Genomic DNA, 20,197 nt, shown 5'->3' on the forward strand with positions numbered 1-20,197 from the left:
TTTAGTTAGAATGAATAAATGCTTTTCTATATATAACCACTCCCTACTTCAGACCAATTTCATCTCTCATCCAGATTACTGTCACATTCTCTATGACTTGCCTTTCAGCCTCCACCAATCCACTGTTCCCACTGTAGGCAAAACGATTTTTTCTAAAACTCAAATCTAATTCAGCTTCATACTTACTAACTCTGTGACTTTGTGTCAATTACTTCAACTTCCCGCCCCCCCTTTTTTGGCTGCTCCCCCCGCAACTTGTGGGGTCTTAGTTCCCCCATCAGGGGTCGACCCTCGGCAGTGCAAGTGAGGAGTCCTAACCACTGGACCACCAGGGAATTCCCTGCTTCAACTCCCCTAAGCCTCTTTTTCTTCATCTATGTTAACCGCGTGATAACAATGGCACCTCCATCACAGGTTTGTTGAGACAAGTAATGTAAAACTTACCACCTTGTCTGGCGCACGATAAGCGCTCCATGGATATCTACTATTACTTTTTCCTTTTAATAGTAACATCTAATTTACATTACTGGTTATTTCTCTATGCCAAACTCTGTTATAAGTGCAGACAGAGGAAGTTTAAGTGGCTTGCCCAAAGCCATGCAAATAGGCAGGTGGAAAATGAACCCAAGCACTGGACTCTTAACCAGCTATACTCTTATTTGCGTTTTTCTCTAACTGCGCTCTTAAAATTCTTCTGTTGCTTCCCAGAGATTTCAGCATAAAATCCAGCTCCTCAGGCTGCTGGAGAATCTCCGGAAGTCGCCTTTGCCAGCCTCCCTAGGATTATCTCTTGCCATCAGCCCCTTCACTACGAGCTCCAACCCTACTATCTCTAGCGTTTTTTCAGGTGCTCAGGCTCAAAGACGTGCACTTTTTGCGCCCTGAGTGAGATACCCTCTCCTCCACCTCGTTTGCTCCCATTGACCCTGCAGGAAACCTTCCTCGATACCCCAATGACCGCCAAGGCCCTGTAAATGGTTCCTCTCCTCTGAGGTTCCGCAGCACCTCGAATTTCCGTCACCGCGGTGGTCACGCTGCGTCGTTTACGCATCCGTCACCGATCTGTGAATTACAAGGCAAAGACTCCGACTTCTTCGACTTAGTAGGCAAACGTCCGACAGTTACTACAGAAAGGAGTAATCCGGGAAATGAAACAAAAGAAAAATTGGGCGCTGTCTCAATTATCCTTTATTTGTAGTTTACCTTGAATTACTCTGGTAACCTATTGAGGTTTTTTTTTTTTTCCTCCAATTCGCGCTGTCTCGGCGCACCTACGTATCATCGGCTCTTTTATAAACAAAGTAAACCCGGAGTAATTCGCACGCACGGGAGAACCCGGACCGGACGCACGGACAAGATGGCAGCCGGCCCTCCGCTGGCGCGAGTGTCCGCCCACTCAGGGCGTAGGCCTCGTCATGTGAACCTCCCCTGCCTGGCACCGCCCCCGGCCGCAGTGCCTGACGGGAGGCAGAGCAGCGAGCGAGGGCGTCGGCCATTTTGTGGCTGTTTCCTGTGGGACACGGAGGTGGCGGTTGGGTCGGAAGAGTGAGAGACTCTTTGGCTAGTTTTTCCTGCTTGTTTTCTCCTCCTTTTTTTTCTGTCGGTAGAGCGCAGTTATGGGTCGCAAGAAGAAGAAGCAGCTGAAGCCGTGGTGCTGGTATCCTTTGTCGGTTTGAAGTCGAGGCCGAGCGGGGGCGCCGGTTGGTGGTGACCGGGACGGGGAGGCCTGGCTTTGGCCTATGGCGGAGAGTGGGATTTAGGCCTCGGGGTCGGTGGTTTGGTGGCTGGGCTCAGATTTGGGAAGGTTTCTCGGAAAATGGGGTCCCTGGGGCGAGAAGCTCTGTCAGTTGTGGGTCGTGGGACTCCGTGACTCAGGAGGGTCTTGGTTTGGTGCGAGCGTTGACCCGCGGGGAGGCGGCTTGGACCCCCTTCACCAAGGACAGAGTCCCCTGAGGAGTCTTCTGCCACACTCCGTTGTTTTGGTGACGGTTCAACAAAGGGACTTGAGCTTCGAGTATAGTACGCTTATTGACTCTGGCGGATAAGGGGGGAGCTTCCGGAGTCGGTCACCCACTCTTTTCTTTTTTCTTTTTTTTTTTTGTAGAATCGGTGGTTTAGTAAAGGCTTATGTTAGTCAACCCTGATTTCGACGCCCCCCACCCCCCCCTTTTTTTTTGCTGGGGGTTGGGGGGAAGATCTAGCTTCCGCCTCCCACCCACTGACGCCTTAATCTTGGAGAAGCGTTCTCTTACAGGGTGGGGTTTCTTGTTATCTTTTTACCTGTTTTATTGCAGTGAGAAAGTGCCTCTTAATAAGGAAACGTGGCGTCGGTTCCCCCCCCCCCGAAACGTTAGTAAACTTTACGTTTCAGTTGATTTTATTTACTGTCTGGTACCTGAAAACGCTGCATTTATTTATATAATAGTTGAAAACCGGTTACAGATTTTGTAAAGTGCTTTTAGGAAAATCTGACAAGGGAGAGAAGAATTCTCAGTATTAATAACAGAACTTATCTGTGAGTTTATATACATTTTTGGGCGACAAATTCGTACGGAATTGCAAGCAGCTTTGTGGATTGTTCATAGGAAATTGTCGCAATGAACTTATTTTCAGATTCTAAATAATATAAACATTAAATTTTAAATGTTAGGTAAATTCTTAGTATTTCGATTATTTTTATCTTCTAATTTTTGAAGATCTGTCCACATTAACTTTGGGTTTGTTTTTTTTAAAAAACATTTTGAACCCTTCCAGTTCACAGTGTGCATTTGTAAATGTTGAGACATTGAACAAAAGAAAAGTTAATTTCACATAAATCTGTGAAACGCGGGAATTTGACAAAACTATACTGCCTACTGAGATGTGTTTATTTAGGGGTGGTGAAGAGATAATGTGAGATTGTGAGCTTCCAGGACATTGAAAATTCCAAAATTATGTGGCAGGTTAATCCTTAGTTGTATAATAAATATCAAAAGTAGACTTTATATAAAGTACTCTTGGTTTTAGCTGTTGCCTGTTTTTAATGTTACTACTATTCTCTTTCATTACAGATTTATTTTTTATAGGCAGTGTCACTATTGTGCTAGTTTTGTACCTTAACAATAGTGATCAGGTATTGTAATAGAGATTTTGATGATGAGAAGATCCTTATACAGCACCAAAAAGCAAAGCATTTTAAATGTCATATATGTCATAAGAAATTGTATACAGGACCTGGCTTAGCTATTCATTGCATGCAGGTAAGGAGTTTCTTTCGTATTTAATTTTTGCTCTCTTGTAGTTTGGAAACAACATGAAAAAATCTTGAATTTCTCTTTGATAGCTGTAGAGTTTTTTTTTGTTGTTGTTTATTGCAAAAGGTTAGGTAAGATGACCAGTAAGCTTTAAAATTAAAAAAAGAACCTGTTCTTTAGCCATTGAGAAGATAAACAATTGATTTTTCATGTTTAAAGAGTTTATGCTACTATTTACCTTTAAATTATTGATAATACCTTTTATCCTAGATTTAGATGGGTGACAATTAGGTTAAGATCACGAAGTATTTCGTCAGTACTTGGCTAAGAGAACAAGGATCAGTGATTTAAATTTTGTGGGCAGTCTGACCAAATCCAATCCCATAAGAATTAGTACATAATTAACCACCATTACTCACTGTCTTTGAACGATTTGTTAAAATCTGTTGCCTGGGGCTAAGCTACCATTTATCCCATGGACCTCTTTTGGAATGGTGACGTTGTGTTTCACTTAATAATTTCTAGGTTTCTTGAGTTCTTAACTACTAGGTGGGGAGGGCTTTGTAATTTATATTTTTGAAGATCTAATAAGTACCTTTTTTATTCAACATTATTTCTTCTACTTTTGCCAGTCCTAGAGCTGCCTGAATTTTTGCCTAATTGGACCCTAGAGAGATGTGAGATGAGCAAATCCCCATTCATTGGAAACTACTATTGGTAGGAGGCAGGGAGGTAAATTAAAACAAGATATTGCTTCCCTGAGTTTAAAAATAAGTTTATAAAGATCTGTTTCACTCCAGTTATGTCGCTATAATAGCAATTCAGTATCCATTTAAAAATATGAGACCCACAATTTTCCACTGTGGTAGTCACTAGTTACTTGTGGCTATTTAAACAGAAATTTAAAACTTAAAACTTCAGTTCCTCAGTTACATTATAGTCACATTTCCTGTGCTCAGCCACAAGTGACTGGTGGATGACTATTGTATTGGATAGTACAGATGCAGAACATGACCATTTATCACAAAGTTTCTGTGAGACAGTACTGTACAGTGTTTTAGGCACTGAATATACAGCAGTGAATAAATTAAAGTCATCATTGTGGAGTTTAGATTTACATTGTGGAGGAGAACAATCTATAAATATTTAATTTTATGCTGATATGTGACAGAGGAAACTAAAACTAGGTAGGGGTTAAAACTAGGTAGGGGGGATAGGGGAGGGCCACAAGGTAGTACAGGCCTGAATGAGAAACTGACATCTGAACAGAGATCTGAAAGGAGGTGAGGGAGAGATTCCAGGGAACAGCAGATGAAAGACCTTCACTTCAGGGGCATTCTCCTATATTGAGGGCAAGGACAGCAATGTGCTTACTTTACATAGGAGGGTTTGCAGGCTATTGTAGGCCATTTTCTTTAATACTGAGTGAAATGGGAGGTTTTAATTGAGATGTAACATGCTTTGGCACACTTTTTAAAGAGTCATTTTGGCTGCAGGGTTGAGAGTAGACTGTAGAGTGCAGTAAGACCACTTAGGAGACCAGGCAAGAGTGTTCCAGGCAAGAGGTGATGGTGACAGAGAATTTGCTGATGAATTAGATGTGGAGTATGAGAAAGTGAGGAGTGGAGGATGTTCTGAAAGTATTTGGCCTGAGCAGTGTGAAAAGTGAGTTACTGTATTCATTTGGCCCTTGGTATCCACATCTGCGTATTATACCGCAATTGAAATTCGGTAAGTTGAATCCACGTGTACAGAATCCGTGGATACAGAGGGCTAACTGTACTGCGCCATTTTATATAAGGGACTTGAGCATCCTTAGTATTGGGGGGAGTGGTCCTGGAACCAGTCATGCCTTGATATCAAGGGACGACTGTACTGAAATGTGGAAAGCTGCATGAAAAATAGGCTTAGGGATGAGGCTATCAAGATCATCTTATGTTAATTTTGAGTGTGGGTATGTTAGTTTTGAGATTTTGAGGAGGTCTGTTGAATATCCAGATGGAGATGTCATATAAGCAGTTGAATCTACAGGTCTGCAGTTCAGAGAGGTTGGAGCTGGTGATAGAAATTTGGGGGGATACAGTATAAGGATGGCTATTTTAAGCCATGATATTATATGTCCTTAGGGAGTAGAATATAGATAGAAAAGTGGTGCCAACGACACCACCATGGGCCACTCCCAGCATTTAGAGGTCAGAAGATTAAGAGAAACCAATCAAGATTGAAAAGGTAGGAAAACCAAGAGAGTAGTGCCGTGGAAGCCAAGTGAAATGTTTCAGGGAGTGAGTTATTTATTTAAGTCAAATGCTGGTGGTAGGTTAGTTAAGCCCAGGACTAAGATTGGATTAATCAAACTAGAGGTCATTGGTTACTTGCCAAGAGTGATTTCCTAGAATGTAGAGGATGAAAGGCTGATAGGAATGCTTGCAAGAGAAAATGAGAGGGGAAACTAGAGGTGCTATTTCAAGGAGTTGTACTATAGAGAAGAGCAGAGAAATGGAGTGAGTGGAAGCTGGAAGATTAGTTAAACTACTAGTAATACTCTTTAATTGACTAAGTGCTTCTGTTTATATGTTCTTACCATAATTTCACAGGAGCTTGTGAGATAGGCATGGCAGTTAAATCAGACACATGCTGGAGTTTTATAGATTAGTTTAGGACATTAGTAATTTAGATACTTTACATCAATGTTTGCGCCTATCTTTTCAGCCGAGACCATACTAATTTCTACTATGTAAGACTCTAAGAAATCTAATTCTGGCTGTAACATAAGGTTGGGAAGATTTTGAGTGAATGGTGTTATTTTTTCTTCTCTTTCCAATACCTTTTAAGATATTTCTTTCCTTCATCACTTAGAAATGTAGTGAAAACTAGTTAATGTGTATGTGAATGTAATTGTATTTTTTCAGAGAACATATGTATGAGTTACTTCATCTGCCTTCATCAAGAGAAGTAACATGTTCCAAAAAATTTAGGAAATGGTGATTGTCATTTATTGAGTAGCTTTATTCATGGATCTTTTAATCACAATAAGATAATTTGTGAATTTGATTTGCATATCACTTTTTAAAATCTTTGAGATACTCTTCCAGGAAAATACTTAGTTTTCTTTAATTACCTTTCTATTCTTCCATGAAAGTGTCTTGGAAGGAAAGAAAAATTGAGTATTACTTGGACCAATATATCCAAGTCATTAACCTAAATAAGTGGTTCTCAAACTTGAGTATGCAAAGGAATCACCTTGAAGTCTTGTTAGATAGATTTGCAGTTCCACCCAAGAGTTTCTGATTCAGTAGGGCTCAGGTGTGGCCTGATAATTTGCATTTCTTATTTATTGTTTTAAAATTTTTATTGGCGTAGAATTTGCATTTCTAATAAGCTTCCAGGTGAAACTGATAATTTAGGCAAAATACTTTGACATCCTTTAGCCTAAGGTAATACCTTTTGCGGAAGAAACCAAGACCGACAGGGATTTTAGCATATTGGCAAAAGTTATTTGCGTTTGAGGGTTAGAAATGTTTGATCTAGCAAAACCATACAGTGAAAAAAGGTGCTAGATCCCCAGTGTTTTATTTTACAATAAAACCTCTGAAGGACTTCTTTTTGTGATCTGCCAAATAAATTCAGAGGTGGAAAATGACAGGATCACTACTGTGGCAGTGTTAAGCTCTTCAGGTGACTCATTAGTTACGGGTAATGCTAATTGGAAATGTCACTTTTGTGGTTTGTAGCTACTAGCTGTCTCAGGATACATTCTTGGAAAATTTACTTATTTTAATACTTAATTTTAAGACTTCATAAGCTTTACTTAGTTCACACTTCCCTGATTTGAGTAGCACTATTATTTCATTTTTAATAATTCAAGCAATCAAGGTTATAAGGTAAACTTGAAATTGTTTATTGAGCCCTTGCTATGTGCTTCACATTGCCAAGTGCTTTTTACATACACAGTATCTGTTTTAATCCTAAAAATGACCCCAGAAGTTAGGTGCTGAATAGGTGAAGTACACTGAGGCTTAGGTCAAGGAATTTGCCTAATCTCACATAGCTAATAGGCCATAAAGCTGGGGGTTGAATCCACATAGTCTCACTGTGGAACCGGTCATTCTTAACCATTATACTAAGTGGTCTCTGAGTAATATAAAAGTACTCTTTAAAAGACTTTCATGAGGCACTTTTGTTTATCTAATGGAAGGTTTTTGTTTTGTTTGTGTGGGGTCTTTTTGGTTTGTTTTTTAATGTTAGGTGCATAAAGAGACAATAGATGCAGTACCAAATGCAATACCTGGGAGAACAGACATAGAGTTGGAAATATATGGTATGGAAGGTATTCCAGAAAAAGACATGGATGAAAGAAGACGACTTCTTGAACAGAAAACACAAGGTAAATGCTAAGATGTATGCTTTTTCTTGATATAGCTTAACTAGTGAGAGTATTATTACAATATTTTCAAGTATAAATTTAATGGTAGATGTTAGTTCTATTCAGAATTTCAATTTGAGGTTTTTTTGTTTTGTCTTATGTTCGAAGTTAATGTATCTTATTTGTATATGTGGTAGCATTTGGATCATTCCATACATTTTATTATATTTTTACTCATAACTGAATTCCAGGTGGATTTAGCAAGTGTTGAGGCCTTTGAAAAGGAAGGTAGCTTGTTTTGATTTATGAAACCACTAATTGTAAAGTTTTTTAGTGGTGTATTTGACTTGGGATTTGCAGCCCTCTCCTATCCAAATGATAGAAACTTACTAATAAACTATGAAATCTTTTGTTTTGAAAAGCATTCTGGAGAGGTCAGACTAGTTTTCATAGTTTACCTTTTGGAGTGGAATAGAAAGCTGTTTTTTAAAAGTATAACTGCTTTAGGAAAATGTTCTTTACCTGCCATAGAATAGGGAAAAGATGTTAACCTTCTTGCTTAATACAGATTGAAAAAACATTTAAAGAGTAAAGAGCAGTGTTAACTGAGTTTTTTTGGAAGAAAAATCTCAGGAGCTACTTGCACTGAAATAAAAATTTTAAATGTTGAATGTCTTAAACTTGCTTAGGTTTTCTTTTTTTACTCTATGGGAAAAATTAATTTAAACTTTTTTAGCAGAGAGTCAAAAAAAGAAGCAACAAGAGGATTCTGATGAATATGATGATGATGACTCTGCAGCTTCAACTTCATTTCAACCGCAGCCTGTTCAACCTCAACAAGGCTATATCCCGCCAATGGCACAACCAGGACTACCACCAGTTCCAGGAGCACCAGGAATGCCTCCAGGTAGCACATAAGGCTTCTTACAATTTAACACTCTCAGGTCTTTGTTGATACAGTTTAGAAGTATTAATTTTTTCCTCTTAACCCTTTTTTATTTTTTTGGTTGAAATACTTGTTTGTAGGCATACCTCCGTTAATGCCAGGTGTTCCTCCTCTGATGCCAGGAATGCCACCAGTTATGCCAGGAATGCCACCTGGGTAAGAAAACTCTTTTAATTGACTTGTGGGCTTGTGCCTAGAATGATCTTTTTCAACTTGGGTGTGTTACATCACTTAAATGTTACTTTGCTGTGTTTTTTTTTTTTCTTTTTGCTTCTAAAAGGTATGGGCTCTGTAACTATTAAACTTACCTAATAAAGGGATCTACTAATAAATTTAAGGAATATAAATTTGACTCTGAAGAGAATAGATTTTTGGGTTTTAGGATGTATGTAGGCAGCCATCTGCTTCAGTTGCATCTGATGTAATTAAAGTAGTTGGTTGTAGATTTGAGTTTCTGAGATTCAAAACTGTCCATGACACTTCGTAGTTGTGAGAAGAAGCAAACTCTGTAAATGATTTATTTGTCAAGTCATCAAGAACTAAAATGAATATGAGGTGCTCGTGCCCATCACTTTTATTTAAATATTGTTGGATGTGAGAGGTATACAATACACTTTCCCACTGTATTTTGAAAATCAGTTAGATTTTGATTTTGTCATACATTTTCACAGATTGCATCATCAGAGAAAATACACCCAGTCATTTTGCGGTGAAAACATGTAAGCATCTCATTCGTAATGTAATTCAGGAGGTATAATCATAATGTCATTTTTTTGTGTGTTTAATGGTATCTATTAAGTTGACTTCAGAAGTTTTCTAATCTTCCTCACTAAAACTTCTAAACTTTGCAAACTGATTGACACAGATCTCTTAAAGGAGGGAACTAAAACATCTGTGAGGAAATCGTAATAGACTCATATAAACAAAGCATTTTCTAATTGTGCAGCTGTTTTCCCCAAACTGCTAAAAGTAAGGGGACTTAGTAAAAAGGGGTGATATTTAAGAAAGAGTATATATTCCTTTGCCAAATTACGTGCTGTGTTACTATAGAAGGTAATTGATTTTTCTTCTGATAAAACCTATATATAGAAGTTATTCTGATAAGAATCCTAAATCATTAATTCACAAACTTGGTAATTTTTTAAGTGAATTGGACACTGATATTTGAAGGTGAGCTCTTTTAAGGAAAGGAAAACAAATATGGGTTGTGTTTTTAAGTCCTGGTTTAGTGATAGCAACTTCGTACATGAAAAGTAGGGATTCTGAGTTTACTTTTGATTATCTTTAATTTTGATGGTAGTTTTTCCGTGCCTGTCCAAAACAAATCTTTACTCCACAGAGTACATTCAGTATTTTCTTTTTGAAAAAATCTGATAACTCTAAAATATAGAGGGTTTTTTTTTGATTAATATTCTGTGGATATTTTCCAAGTGAGACAAAAGGTGATTTTGTTTTCCAGTTACGCACATTTTGGATAAGGCCTCTTGTTTATATTAAGGAGAGTATAATAATTGTTCTCAATGACTTTAAATGTATTAAAATGTTCTGTTAACAAAGACTGAATTTTTTCCCCTATTTTACTGGTAAACAAAGAGTTCGCTGGTTTTTAGGGAATTTATTTTGATAGAATTGTTTTAGTGTGTTGTGTGTTCTTTCAGCTTGATTTGATATTAGGGGTCAAATTCAAGTCTTATCTATTGTTGTTTCAGGCTTTAGCCAAAATATTTTCTAATGTTTTATACTGTTAATTAACTTTAGTTGTCTCTTGAAATTTGCTTTCTAATAGAATGATGCCAATGGGTGGAATGATGCCACCTGGACCGGGAATACCACCTCTGATGCCTGGTATGCCACCAGGTATGAAATGTTAAGACAGTTTCCTTTTTAATATGACAGAAGTGCTTTATTCTTAAGTATTTTAGACAGCAGATTTGTGGGCATTGGTGCAGTTTTTTTTTGTTTTTTGCGGTACGCGGGCCTCTCACTGTCGTGGCCTCTCCCGTTGCGGAACACAGGCTCCAGACACGCAGGCTTAGTGGCCATGGCTCACGGGCCCCGCCGCTCTGCGGCAGGTGGGATCTTCCCAGACCGGGGCACAAACCTGTGTCCCCTGCATCGGCAGGTGGACTCTCAAGCACTGCGAGGTGCAGTTTTAAAATTGGTGTAATTTTTAAAGTTTCTATAGGTTAGTGACTTCTTTTTAAAATTACTATGAGAAATGTGATGATCTCGTTTTGTTCTGAGTTCCGAGTTTTGAAATAGATAGTAAAAGTAGTCCTCAAAGCCACCAGAATGAGTCACTGAGCCTGTGACTTAAGAGTGGTTATATCTGTTAGGAATATTTTAGGCAAGTACTGGAGACTCTTAACAAGTAATAGAGAAATCCAACAAACTATTAAACCACGTAGGTATTTATTATCTCACTCAACCTAAAAGTGGTAGACTCAGTGGCTCCAGTGATAATAAGAACCCATACTTTAAAAATTTTCCACTTTGCCAACCTTAGCTTTCTCTCTCAGACATGTAACTCAGTAGTTATAAAATCTCAGGCAAGAAAGGGTGCTTTCCTTTTTCTTGTATTAGGGAACAAAGTAACTTTCCCAGAATCTCCTTAGCCTCTTACATATCATTGGCCAGAAATAGGTCTAATGGAGCTTCTAGGTGCAGGGAAGCATGGGAAATAAGTATCTTGACTTTTTAGCCTACAGTGTGGGGAAAGGGATTTGGTTAGCCCAGTAAATGTGCCACAGAGGTCTTCATGAGGCTTTCTGAGTCCATTGCCTAGCGTTTTAATCCTAGCAAGTTTGGTTTGCAGTCCATAGCAGATTCAGATATACTCAAGTGATAGTTGGTTTAAAAGGAACAGAAAAATCAGCAGCAAAATTTGAATCATGCCAGTGCAATCATTAATTTATAGGCAACAGCTTCACATACATCATGCTCTGAGATAATTTTAGGCATTTAAATGAATACAGAAAAATAACCTATGTTCATTTGGTAATGTGAAGTCAGTAAAAGTTTTAAGTTACATTGAGGAACTTCAAAGAATGCCGAGTGGTATATTTTAGGAAAATTTGTGTATTTAAAGCACACTTAAAGGAATAACTTAGTTTCTGGAATAATTTTTATGGGTATTTGACCTATTAACAGTTTTTACTGTAGTTCGCATTAGAGTTCTGGAAACATCTGTCTGTTAGATGATTGAAATAATTCTATATGTTTCAAAAATTTGCTGCATCAGTAATATCAATAAGCCTAATTGTTGGCTTTGCCCATATACAGGGTTTCTAGTGGTATCTTTCACGTCCCAAAATTCTGAAGAGACGCAAAGGTGTAGAAAGTTGGAGGCAAAACTGTTCCAAGGGGGCAGGTGCCCAAGTACTTTGGGCTTCATTGAGTTCAGCAGTCAGTCGTCAGTATTGATAACTTCGTAGTATAGAATCTTGTTTTGTGTGTGTCTGTGCCGCACGGCTTATGAGATCTTGTTGGTTCCCTTACCAGGGATTGATCCCGGGCCATAGCAGTGAAAGCCGAGTCCTAACCACTGGACTGCCAGGGAATTTCCTTGAATCATTTTTAATTTAATTTAGTATGTTTTAATGGCAAAGTTTTGAGGAAGTATTTTTTCTGAACTAAATGTTTCAGCAACAGGGTCCCACTCCAGTATTTCTTCTCTGCAGGTATGCCCCCTCCTGTTCCACGTCCTGGAATTCCTCCGATGACTCAAGCACAGGCTGTTTCAGCGCCAGGTATTCTTAACAGACCACCTGCACCAACAGCAACAGTTCCAGCTCCACAGCCTCCAGTTACTAAGCCTCTTTTCCCCAGTGCAGGACAGGTAAGGTTAAATTTCTGAAAAAGAGCGTGCTTATATTTAAAGGTAAAGTGGAGCTGGTCATTGAACTCTTTGAAAATGTCAAGTCATTTTAAAAATTGTAATCTTCTTAATACAGTTTATTAACTATACTGAAGAAGTGGTGTTCTCTTCCATTTTTGCACACATTGATTTCCTTTACTCAGAAGGTTGACTGGAACCAGAAAATAGTGTAGTATGTTATTTTTTTGTAGTTGTGAACTCTGGTTATTCTTAGCTTTAGTTAGAAATGAAAATTTAATTTCTGGGAACTTAAATACATAAAAATGTTATGAGGTCCTCCTTTACCTAATGAGCTATGAGTAGAATGAAAACCAAAGTCAAAAAATCCTAAGACCTTAGCAAATAATTTTTGGGCTCTTCCTTTAGTCTAGAATTGTGACAGACAGTAGTGCCTCACTGTTGCTGGAAGGGCATCATTTAATGTCTTTTGACCTAGTCACACTCATATTTCCTACTCGTCCTTTTTTTTCCCTCCCCAGAACTCAGAAGCAAAAAATCCTTTTATATATAGTATGTATATAATGGTTGTTACCTTCGCTTTTTCACCCCAGTTTGATTCAGAGTTAAGCAGATGTATTTAATTCATTCAGAATTGAGACACTCAGGATGTATGTTCTTCATTGTTCACCTTAAAATTATCCCTTAGATGTTTTCTTTTTTCAATTTTTTTTCTGTTTGTAGTTGCTAAATTAAAAGCATTACTTTTTAAGTACATTAACATGTTTTTGAGGTGGGGGGTTTTGTTTATTGTTTATTTTGTTTATCCTATTAATAAACTTTTGGCAAAAATTGTAGTTATCGATGGAGAATTGGATTGAAGTGTCAATAATGCATCATAATTCTCAGTTTAAGGTTTCAGTTTTGAAATATAGTGTAAAACATTAGTTTTAGGGGAAAAAACCTGTGGTTAATTAGGTTTATTGGTGTAGAATTTAGAAAGTTTTTTTGAGGCTCATAGTGTCACTGTTTATTGTAAATGCATTAACTGCCTGCCTCTATAAAACAGATTTGATTGCATTGTATTTTGCATTTAGAAAAATGCAATCTATACTGAAAAAAAAAGTCTACCACGTGGCTTATTTTCACCCATTTGTTTGGAGACTTTTCATTGTTTCCTTTCTTTTATGCTACAGATGGGGACACCTGTAACAAGCTCAAGTACAGCTTCATCCAATTCAGAAAGTCTGTCTGCGTCTTCTAAAGCTCTGTTTCCTAGCGCAGCACAAGTACGCAGGAAGTTGCAGTTTAAAATTGTTAAAAATGGCTTTATAACTTCATTAACCCTTTGGACCCTACTTTAAAACTAAATCTTTTCCCAAAAATACGTTTAATTTTTCTAAAGTAAAATTAATGGCTTATAAATCAATGGTATTTGAAAATTTGAACCGCATACTAATAGAAAAAAATATACCCCAAACTCCTATGGTTCTAAAGGGTTAAAAGCATGTAAGCAGTAAATGCATTTTAGTGGCCAATGGTTAGCCTGATGCATGATTAAGCTATTCTGTTTTATGCTGTTTAATGCATCACATATAATGTAAGGAAATTTAGTACTCTGCATTTGATTCTAAAAGTTGGCCTAGTTTACATGTTTCAGATGTTCAGTGTTATGAAAAGTAACAAATTTATTACTTGGTAACTTTATACTTAAAAGCTTACTAAACTCTTTAGTCCATCGTAATAATCTAGCCATTGTTAATTGGGAGGGCATTGTATTACTATATGAAGAATACTTCTGAAGGACATATCTTTAATGTGTCACCATTGGTAGTTATTATTTATGTTATACTTAGTAACTGAAATTTATCCAAACATTTGTATTCTATAATTTTTAACTATTTTTTTTTTTGAGCTCCTTGGTAGATTAATTTTAAAAAGGAATTTAGAATGATGATAATAGAAAATATGCTATTCCATTTTATGATAATATCTTCAATTAGGAATAAATACAAAGCTTTGTAAATTAAGTAATTTCTGGTGAAGAGATAGATGATATCTGAGAAGTTACATAAGCAGTCTAACTTGTTTCTTGTTTCCACTGCTGTGGTTTGGATGTACATCTTTTGGTATTATGTGTTATCTCGAATTTTGTGGATTGTTCATGATTTTAACTTTCAGTTTTGTCCCTTATTGAATGTTAGTGTCTTGTTTTTAAGTTAAATAGGTAGTAGATATATTCAGTTTTGGATTTTGAAGTTTTGTTGATGAAAGATAATGTTTTACAGGCTCAGGCAGCTGTCCAAGGACCTGTTGGTACAGATTTCAAGCCCTTAAATAGTACCCCTGCAACAACTACAGAACCCCCAAAGCCTACATTCCCTGCATATACACAGTCTACAGCTTCAACCACTAGTACAACAAATAGCACTGCAGCTAAACCAGCAGCTTCAATAACAAGTAAGCCTGCTACACTTACGACGACCAGTGCAACCAGTAAGTTGATCCATCCAGATGAGGATATATCGCTGGTAAGTTGTTTACATTTTTTACTAGCAGAGTTTGATTGAGTACTGTGGTAGCAACTTGTCCATTTGAAAAGTTTTAATTTGTATACCAGTGGTCTTATGATCTGATTGAATGCTAAGTGATTTTTATCATTCTGATTTTTAAGAACCACAAAACAAAGTGAATATTGCATGTTTTGATCTTAGATACATCCCCCCTAAGACTATTTCTAAAAGAAGACAGTAAGTTGGGTTCTTACTCTCTCAAAAATTATTTTTGTTGTTCATAAATTTAATTAATTGAAGAAACAAGTATGAGAGTCTGCAGGTCCCTTGCAGTCCATATACCTTCTTCATTACACAGTTTCTTGCTGAAGCAATTTATAATTTCTGGAAAGTTGTTCAATATAACGTGCTTCAAATATAAAAATAGGTAACGTTTTCTTAAGGCATCAAGATTTTAAGTTGGACTGGTTTGTGGGGTGAAAGTAATTGGGATGTAAGGGAACATTTAAAAATTAGTCTCACTCTGTAAATATAAAGACTTTAGATGCTTACCTTCATGCTTAACTCCCTGTGTTCAGATGTTTCACATTTCACATATTTTTATTCCTAGGAAGAGAGAAGAGCACAGTTACCTAAATATCAACGTAATCTTCCTCGACCAGGACAGGCTCCCATTGGTAATCCACCTGTTGGACCAATTGGAGGTATGATGCCACCACAGCCAGGCATCCCACAGCAACAAGGAATGAGACCCCCGATGCCGCCTCATGGTATTCCTCTTTTTACATTTATTTTATTTAGTGGATTTTCTGAGTGTACACATGAAACAGATTTATCTGCAAAGTGCATTGCATTTAAAAGTACAAGGCAACAGACTCAATCTATTTTTTTATGTTTTAAATGTGTTTTTTAGGTCAGTATGGTGGTCATCATCAAGGCATGCCAGGTTATCTTCCTGGTGCTATGCCACCGTATGGGCAGGGACCGCCAATGGTGCCCCCTTACCAAGGTGGGCCTCCTCGACCTCCGATGGGAATGAGACCTCCTGTAATGTCGCAAGGTGGCCGTTACTGATCTTACTTCATCCAGTCTAATAGGTTTGGAGATTAAACCTTTTCTCAACTTGTGCTGTTTATATAGCCAAGCTTCCGTCAATAAGGCTTCATTGTGACTTTAACAAACATTATCTTCCCACATACCAGGAACTACTGGACATTTATTTTACATGGGAAAATTTATTTGGAATAATAAAGCAGGAACTTTTCCTGAAGTTGCAATTTATACTGTATGGCTTCTTTTTCATGTTTCATCTAGGTTTTTAGAAGTGAAGTATAGTAAATTTGGTTCGTTATATTGTGAAGGCGCTGGAATTACATGAACATACCACCCTAATAAAGGCAAGTTCTGTAAGCTTATGTTGCTATTTGTAAAGTTATGCCTTCGCAGCATTTCAGATGCTGTTGGACTTCATGTCCCCAACCTAGCTTGGTGAGGGCTGTAACTGTCTTCAAGTACCTGTACATTGGAAGTCTGAATGTGTAACAATATTTAATGTATTTAGAGTTCCTCATGTTTCAGGGTTTAAGAAATCTGACCCACCAAGGTCATGTGACTTTTCTGTACTGTTAAACTTCATTGTAATAAAATGAGAGAAAAATTTATGCCTTTTTATTCATAACCCAGCTGTGGACCACTGCCTGAAAGGTTTGTACAGATGCATGCCACAGTAGATGTCCACATAATAAAATTCGTAGTTATACCAATGCAGTTTTGATATATCATTGGATTCTGTCTTTGAATTGTAGGTTGTTCCTTAGCTGCATGTTTTAAACTGGACAGTATATGTAGAATTGTATGTTAGTCCTTCAGTTGACAGAAAAACTTAGATATACCTATGAGTCATTACATGGGTATGAAATCTTTGTATTGTGTCACCTTTCCACCCCCTTGGTGTGTCAATATATGTTAGCTATCATAGATATTTGAAATGTAAACCTTAATATTCCCTCCTTCCTGCTGATGTTTAGAGCCTAGTGCCAGACCCATTCATTTCCTTCTTATTATTTTTGAGACTGCGGTACTGTGTGGACCTCAGAAGCTTTTCAGGTGCAAACTTCTAGAAGCTTAGGTGCATGCAGTAATAGCCTTCTGTACTGTTAATGACTGGTATATATTCTAATGTTATGATGAGAATCTAAATGTGCCTCTGTTAAGATGGTTAACAGATGGATTTGAAATTTTTTATTATGTTCCTGGAAGATTACATTATTTCTTTGATTAAATGGCTACCTTCTGTTATTATTAAGCCTAAATGGCTTTTTACTGTTAACCTTTTCATTCTTGGAAATTTGAATGTTCAACTGTGTTCTATGGAGAACTTTTCTGTAGAGATGACTGCTATTATTCAGTATCTTACGTTGCAAGTCTCATATATTAATAGCCTTGTTGACCTCTTTTTGGCATCCATTTTTTTGATTTTAATTTTTACAGAGTACTTTTATGACTAAGTATCAAATGACCTGTACAAAGTATCATTATTAATATATTATGAACTCAGGTTTAGTTTTCCTCAATATAAAGTTAAGACAGCTAAGAAAATAACATTTCTTTATAACCTTTATGTGAAGGTGTAGGTATAAGGCACAGAATCTGAAGTTTTGTTTAAACAAAAGAAAGCTTTAACCATATAAGAAAATACTGAAAGATGTTTTAATTATCATAAAAGAGTGTATATAAGTGACAAGTAAAAGTCATTCATCTTAAACAAAACATTGTAAGTATTAACAAAGCTGAGTGTTATTTTAAATCTATTTTGCTCCAGTGGTTTTACAGCTCCTGTGCTATTTTTGAGGGTCAAAAAATTTCATAGTTTGAAAAGGCAACATGCATGTATCGCCAAGAATGCATTTCTTCCTGCTGCCAGCAGCCAAGTCTCTACCCCTTTCTCACCAAACGCCTGTCTACGTAAATACGTAATAGAAATTATCATATACTTCTTAGATTTGGCAGCATGTTTATCATACTGCCAAAGAAAGACCTGTGTTGAAAATCTTTTAAGGTAAAAATGGCATAATTAAATTTAGAATTATTAAATAGGAAATATTCTCCCAAACCAAATTTCTCTCAAGCATTTCATGTACAGGCTTATCAACAAACTACGGATGGATTATAGCAGTGGGGGAGAGGAATCAGGAAGAGGGAAAAAAATGGGTTAGTAATGTTTCAAAAATTATGCAAAGCTTGATTTGCATTTGATGCAAAGAGAACTGATATATTGAGGTTTGTTGCTATCTGAGGTCAGAAAGGAGAAAATATTGCCACTTTTAAAGAAATGATAGAATTCTAATTAAAAGTTAATTCAAAATGTTATGCACAACACTTAGGCACATCGTTCATCTGTTGTATTTTGTAGGTATATGGCTCAGATGGTGCCCATTTGGTATATTTAATGTGTAATTTGTGCATGCATCAGAGTGTAATTAAGCTTCTAGAAAATATCTTTTACCTAATTGCTTCTGGGGTCCATAATGTGGTTAAATCACGAGTGGAACAAATTATGTTGAAATAATTAACTCTGACTTACGCTTTCTTAAAGAATAGATGGAGTTGAAATAAACTTCATCTGCCCTCACAGAAGACAGCTTTGGGACTTGGTATATACCGGCAGGCATTGTGATTGCCATAAGTTAGGAAGTTGTAAGATTAATGGGGCTGCCAGTTTTGGCTCTTACCTTACATCCACTGTTACCACTTTCTTTAAAAAAACAAAAACGATTTTTGTCTGGCACTAGTTTCTATTGTGTGTATGACAGTAACAAGACCAGCAGGTGAGGATCAACTTTTGAGTGACTGCTGGATATCATTTGATTTGAATACTATTTTAGCAATCTTTCACACTTTTACTGTTAGGAATGGGGTAAATATTCTTTGAGCACTCCTGTTCCACTGATCAAGTCACATACTGAACTTAAACTCAGTTTAATTAAATTTAGTTATTTGCAGAGGTGGGTGAGATTCCCAGTAAAAGTATGGGCTCAGAGTGGAATTATAATGGACAATAGATTTTTTTTTTTTTAAAGAGCTACTCTTTTTTCCTTTGCTTGCTTGATCATTGGGATTTTTTTAAATGCATGTCTTTTAAATTAATTGGGTAATGTTTTTCTAAAATTAAAATTTTCTTCTTCCTATAGCCCTGCCATAGGACAGGCTGAGGCTGAGTCTCAGTGTTGCCCTGTTCAGTCTGAGGCAAGTGGGATTTATTTTATTCCTTATAGGGGCTTTCACAGCTTTATGGCTGTTGGATATTCATGTCCCCAAACTTGCAGCAAGTTTGGTGAAGGCCCCTAAATTTAATTAAATTTAGGATTTTTATACTCTCTTGGCAGAGAAGGCTCTATATTAATATTCACGTTTGACTGTGGTGTTAATAAACAGAAAAAAGTATTTGATATATGTAATTTTATCTAATTTACTTTGTGTTACATAATATTTAACAGCCTCAGTAAAGGTGATGTTATTTATATTGAACTTGAGTAAATTGACAAAATTTGACGTTCTTGATTTGGAGGCATGAAATGTTTCATTCAAATTTTCCCTTTCACTTTTAGGAAAACCTTACTGGTTATTTTCTCCTCAAACTATTAAATTTAACCTCAAGGATAATAATCATTGGAAATGCCACTGGATACTGAAATCTGCATTTTTAATCCCAAAGTTATGCATTGAACGTTAAGGTTGAAAGGTCATCTGGAAATGCTTGTGACTTTTAATATTTCCAAATTTCACCACATTAGAGCAAATGTTAATGTAGAGCCCTGTGAAAAGTGGGAAGATGGTGTGTATGTGTGGTATGTATGCGTATACACTACACATTTGATATAATAAAAGAGTTTGGGTATTACACACTTACCAGTATGGATGGATTACAAATTTTCAGGCAGCCAAACTGAAATTGTTTCACATAGTAAAGTTTAGTATATTGAATTGTGGTTTTGGAACGATTATTTTGAGTTTCATTTTTATCCTTACTGAACAATATTTGATGCAATATGCACACATGAAAAACACCCGTGTTTGTTTCCAACTAAAAATTGCTTTTATTTGGTGGAAAAAGTTGTGTTTATGTGTGTATGTTGTAGTGGGCAAGTAACGGGGGAACTGAAAGAGAGGCCAAAACATTAACTTGGATTACTTTTGTTCCTTCCCGTGTTAAAGCCACTGTTCTATGCAGATAGCATTTTCCTCTGAACAGTAACAGTTCACTTATAGTACAATGTTTAGCAAACCCAGGCTTGTGTTTCTATGTGGTTTTAATTCTTGGAAACATAA

At 36.9% G+C, this 20,197-nt stretch overlaps 1 protein-coding gene across 5 annotated transcripts; it reads left to right on the forward strand.

Moving 5' to 3' along the window:
- Nucleotides 1-1,495: 1,495 nt before the first annotated feature.
- ZNF207 (zinc finger protein 207) lies at nt 1,496-16,636 on the forward strand. Of its 5 annotated transcripts, XM_060134551.1 has the most exons (13): nt 1,496-1,657; nt 3,113-3,239; nt 7,479-7,617; nt 8,333-8,503; nt 8,623-8,698; nt 9,214-9,261; nt 10,329-10,399; nt 12,223-12,380; nt 13,553-13,645; nt 14,645-14,887; nt 15,480-15,639; nt 15,783-15,966; nt 16,184-16,636. In XM_060134551.1, the coding sequence occupies exons 1-12, from the start codon at nt 1,617-1,619 to the stop codon at nt 15,941-15,943; spliced, it is 1,488 nt and encodes a 495-aa protein (XP_059990534.1). In that variant the 5' UTR covers nt 1,496-1,616; the 3' UTR covers nt 15,944-15,966; nt 16,184-16,636. The 5 variants fall into 5 exon arrangements, with proteins under 5 accessions (XP_059990534.1, XP_059990533.1, XP_059990535.1 ...); XM_060134550.1 differs by having other exon boundaries at nt 15,783-16,636; XM_060134552.1 differs by having other exon boundaries at nt 8,336-8,503; nt 15,783-16,636.
- The last annotated feature ends 3,561 nt before the right edge of the window (nt 16,637-20,197 follow it).

This window comes from Lagenorhynchus albirostris, chromosome 20 (assembly GCF_949774975.1).
Source record: "Lagenorhynchus albirostris chromosome 20, mLagAlb1.1, whole genome shotgun sequence".
Classification (NCBI taxonomy): domain Eukaryota; kingdom Metazoa; phylum Chordata; class Mammalia; order Artiodactyla; family Delphinidae; genus Lagenorhynchus; species Lagenorhynchus albirostris.

What these genes read in the sequence shown, in the direction of transcription:
- ZNF207 (XM_060134550.1), top strand. Translation starts at nt 1,617, where the DNA reads ATGGGTCGCAAGAAGAAGAAGCAGCTGAAGCCGTGGTGCTG. An exon ending in ATGCCAGGAATGCCACCTGG is followed by an intron (nt 8,699 to 9,213) that starts GTAAGAAAACTC and finishes ACATTTTCACAG; the next exon opens with ATTGCATCATCAGAGAAAAT. An exon ending in TGTTTCCTAGCGCAGCACAA is followed by an intron (nt 13,646 to 14,644) that starts GTACGCAGGAAG and finishes AATGTTTTACAG; the next exon opens with GCTCAGGCAGCTGTCCAAGG.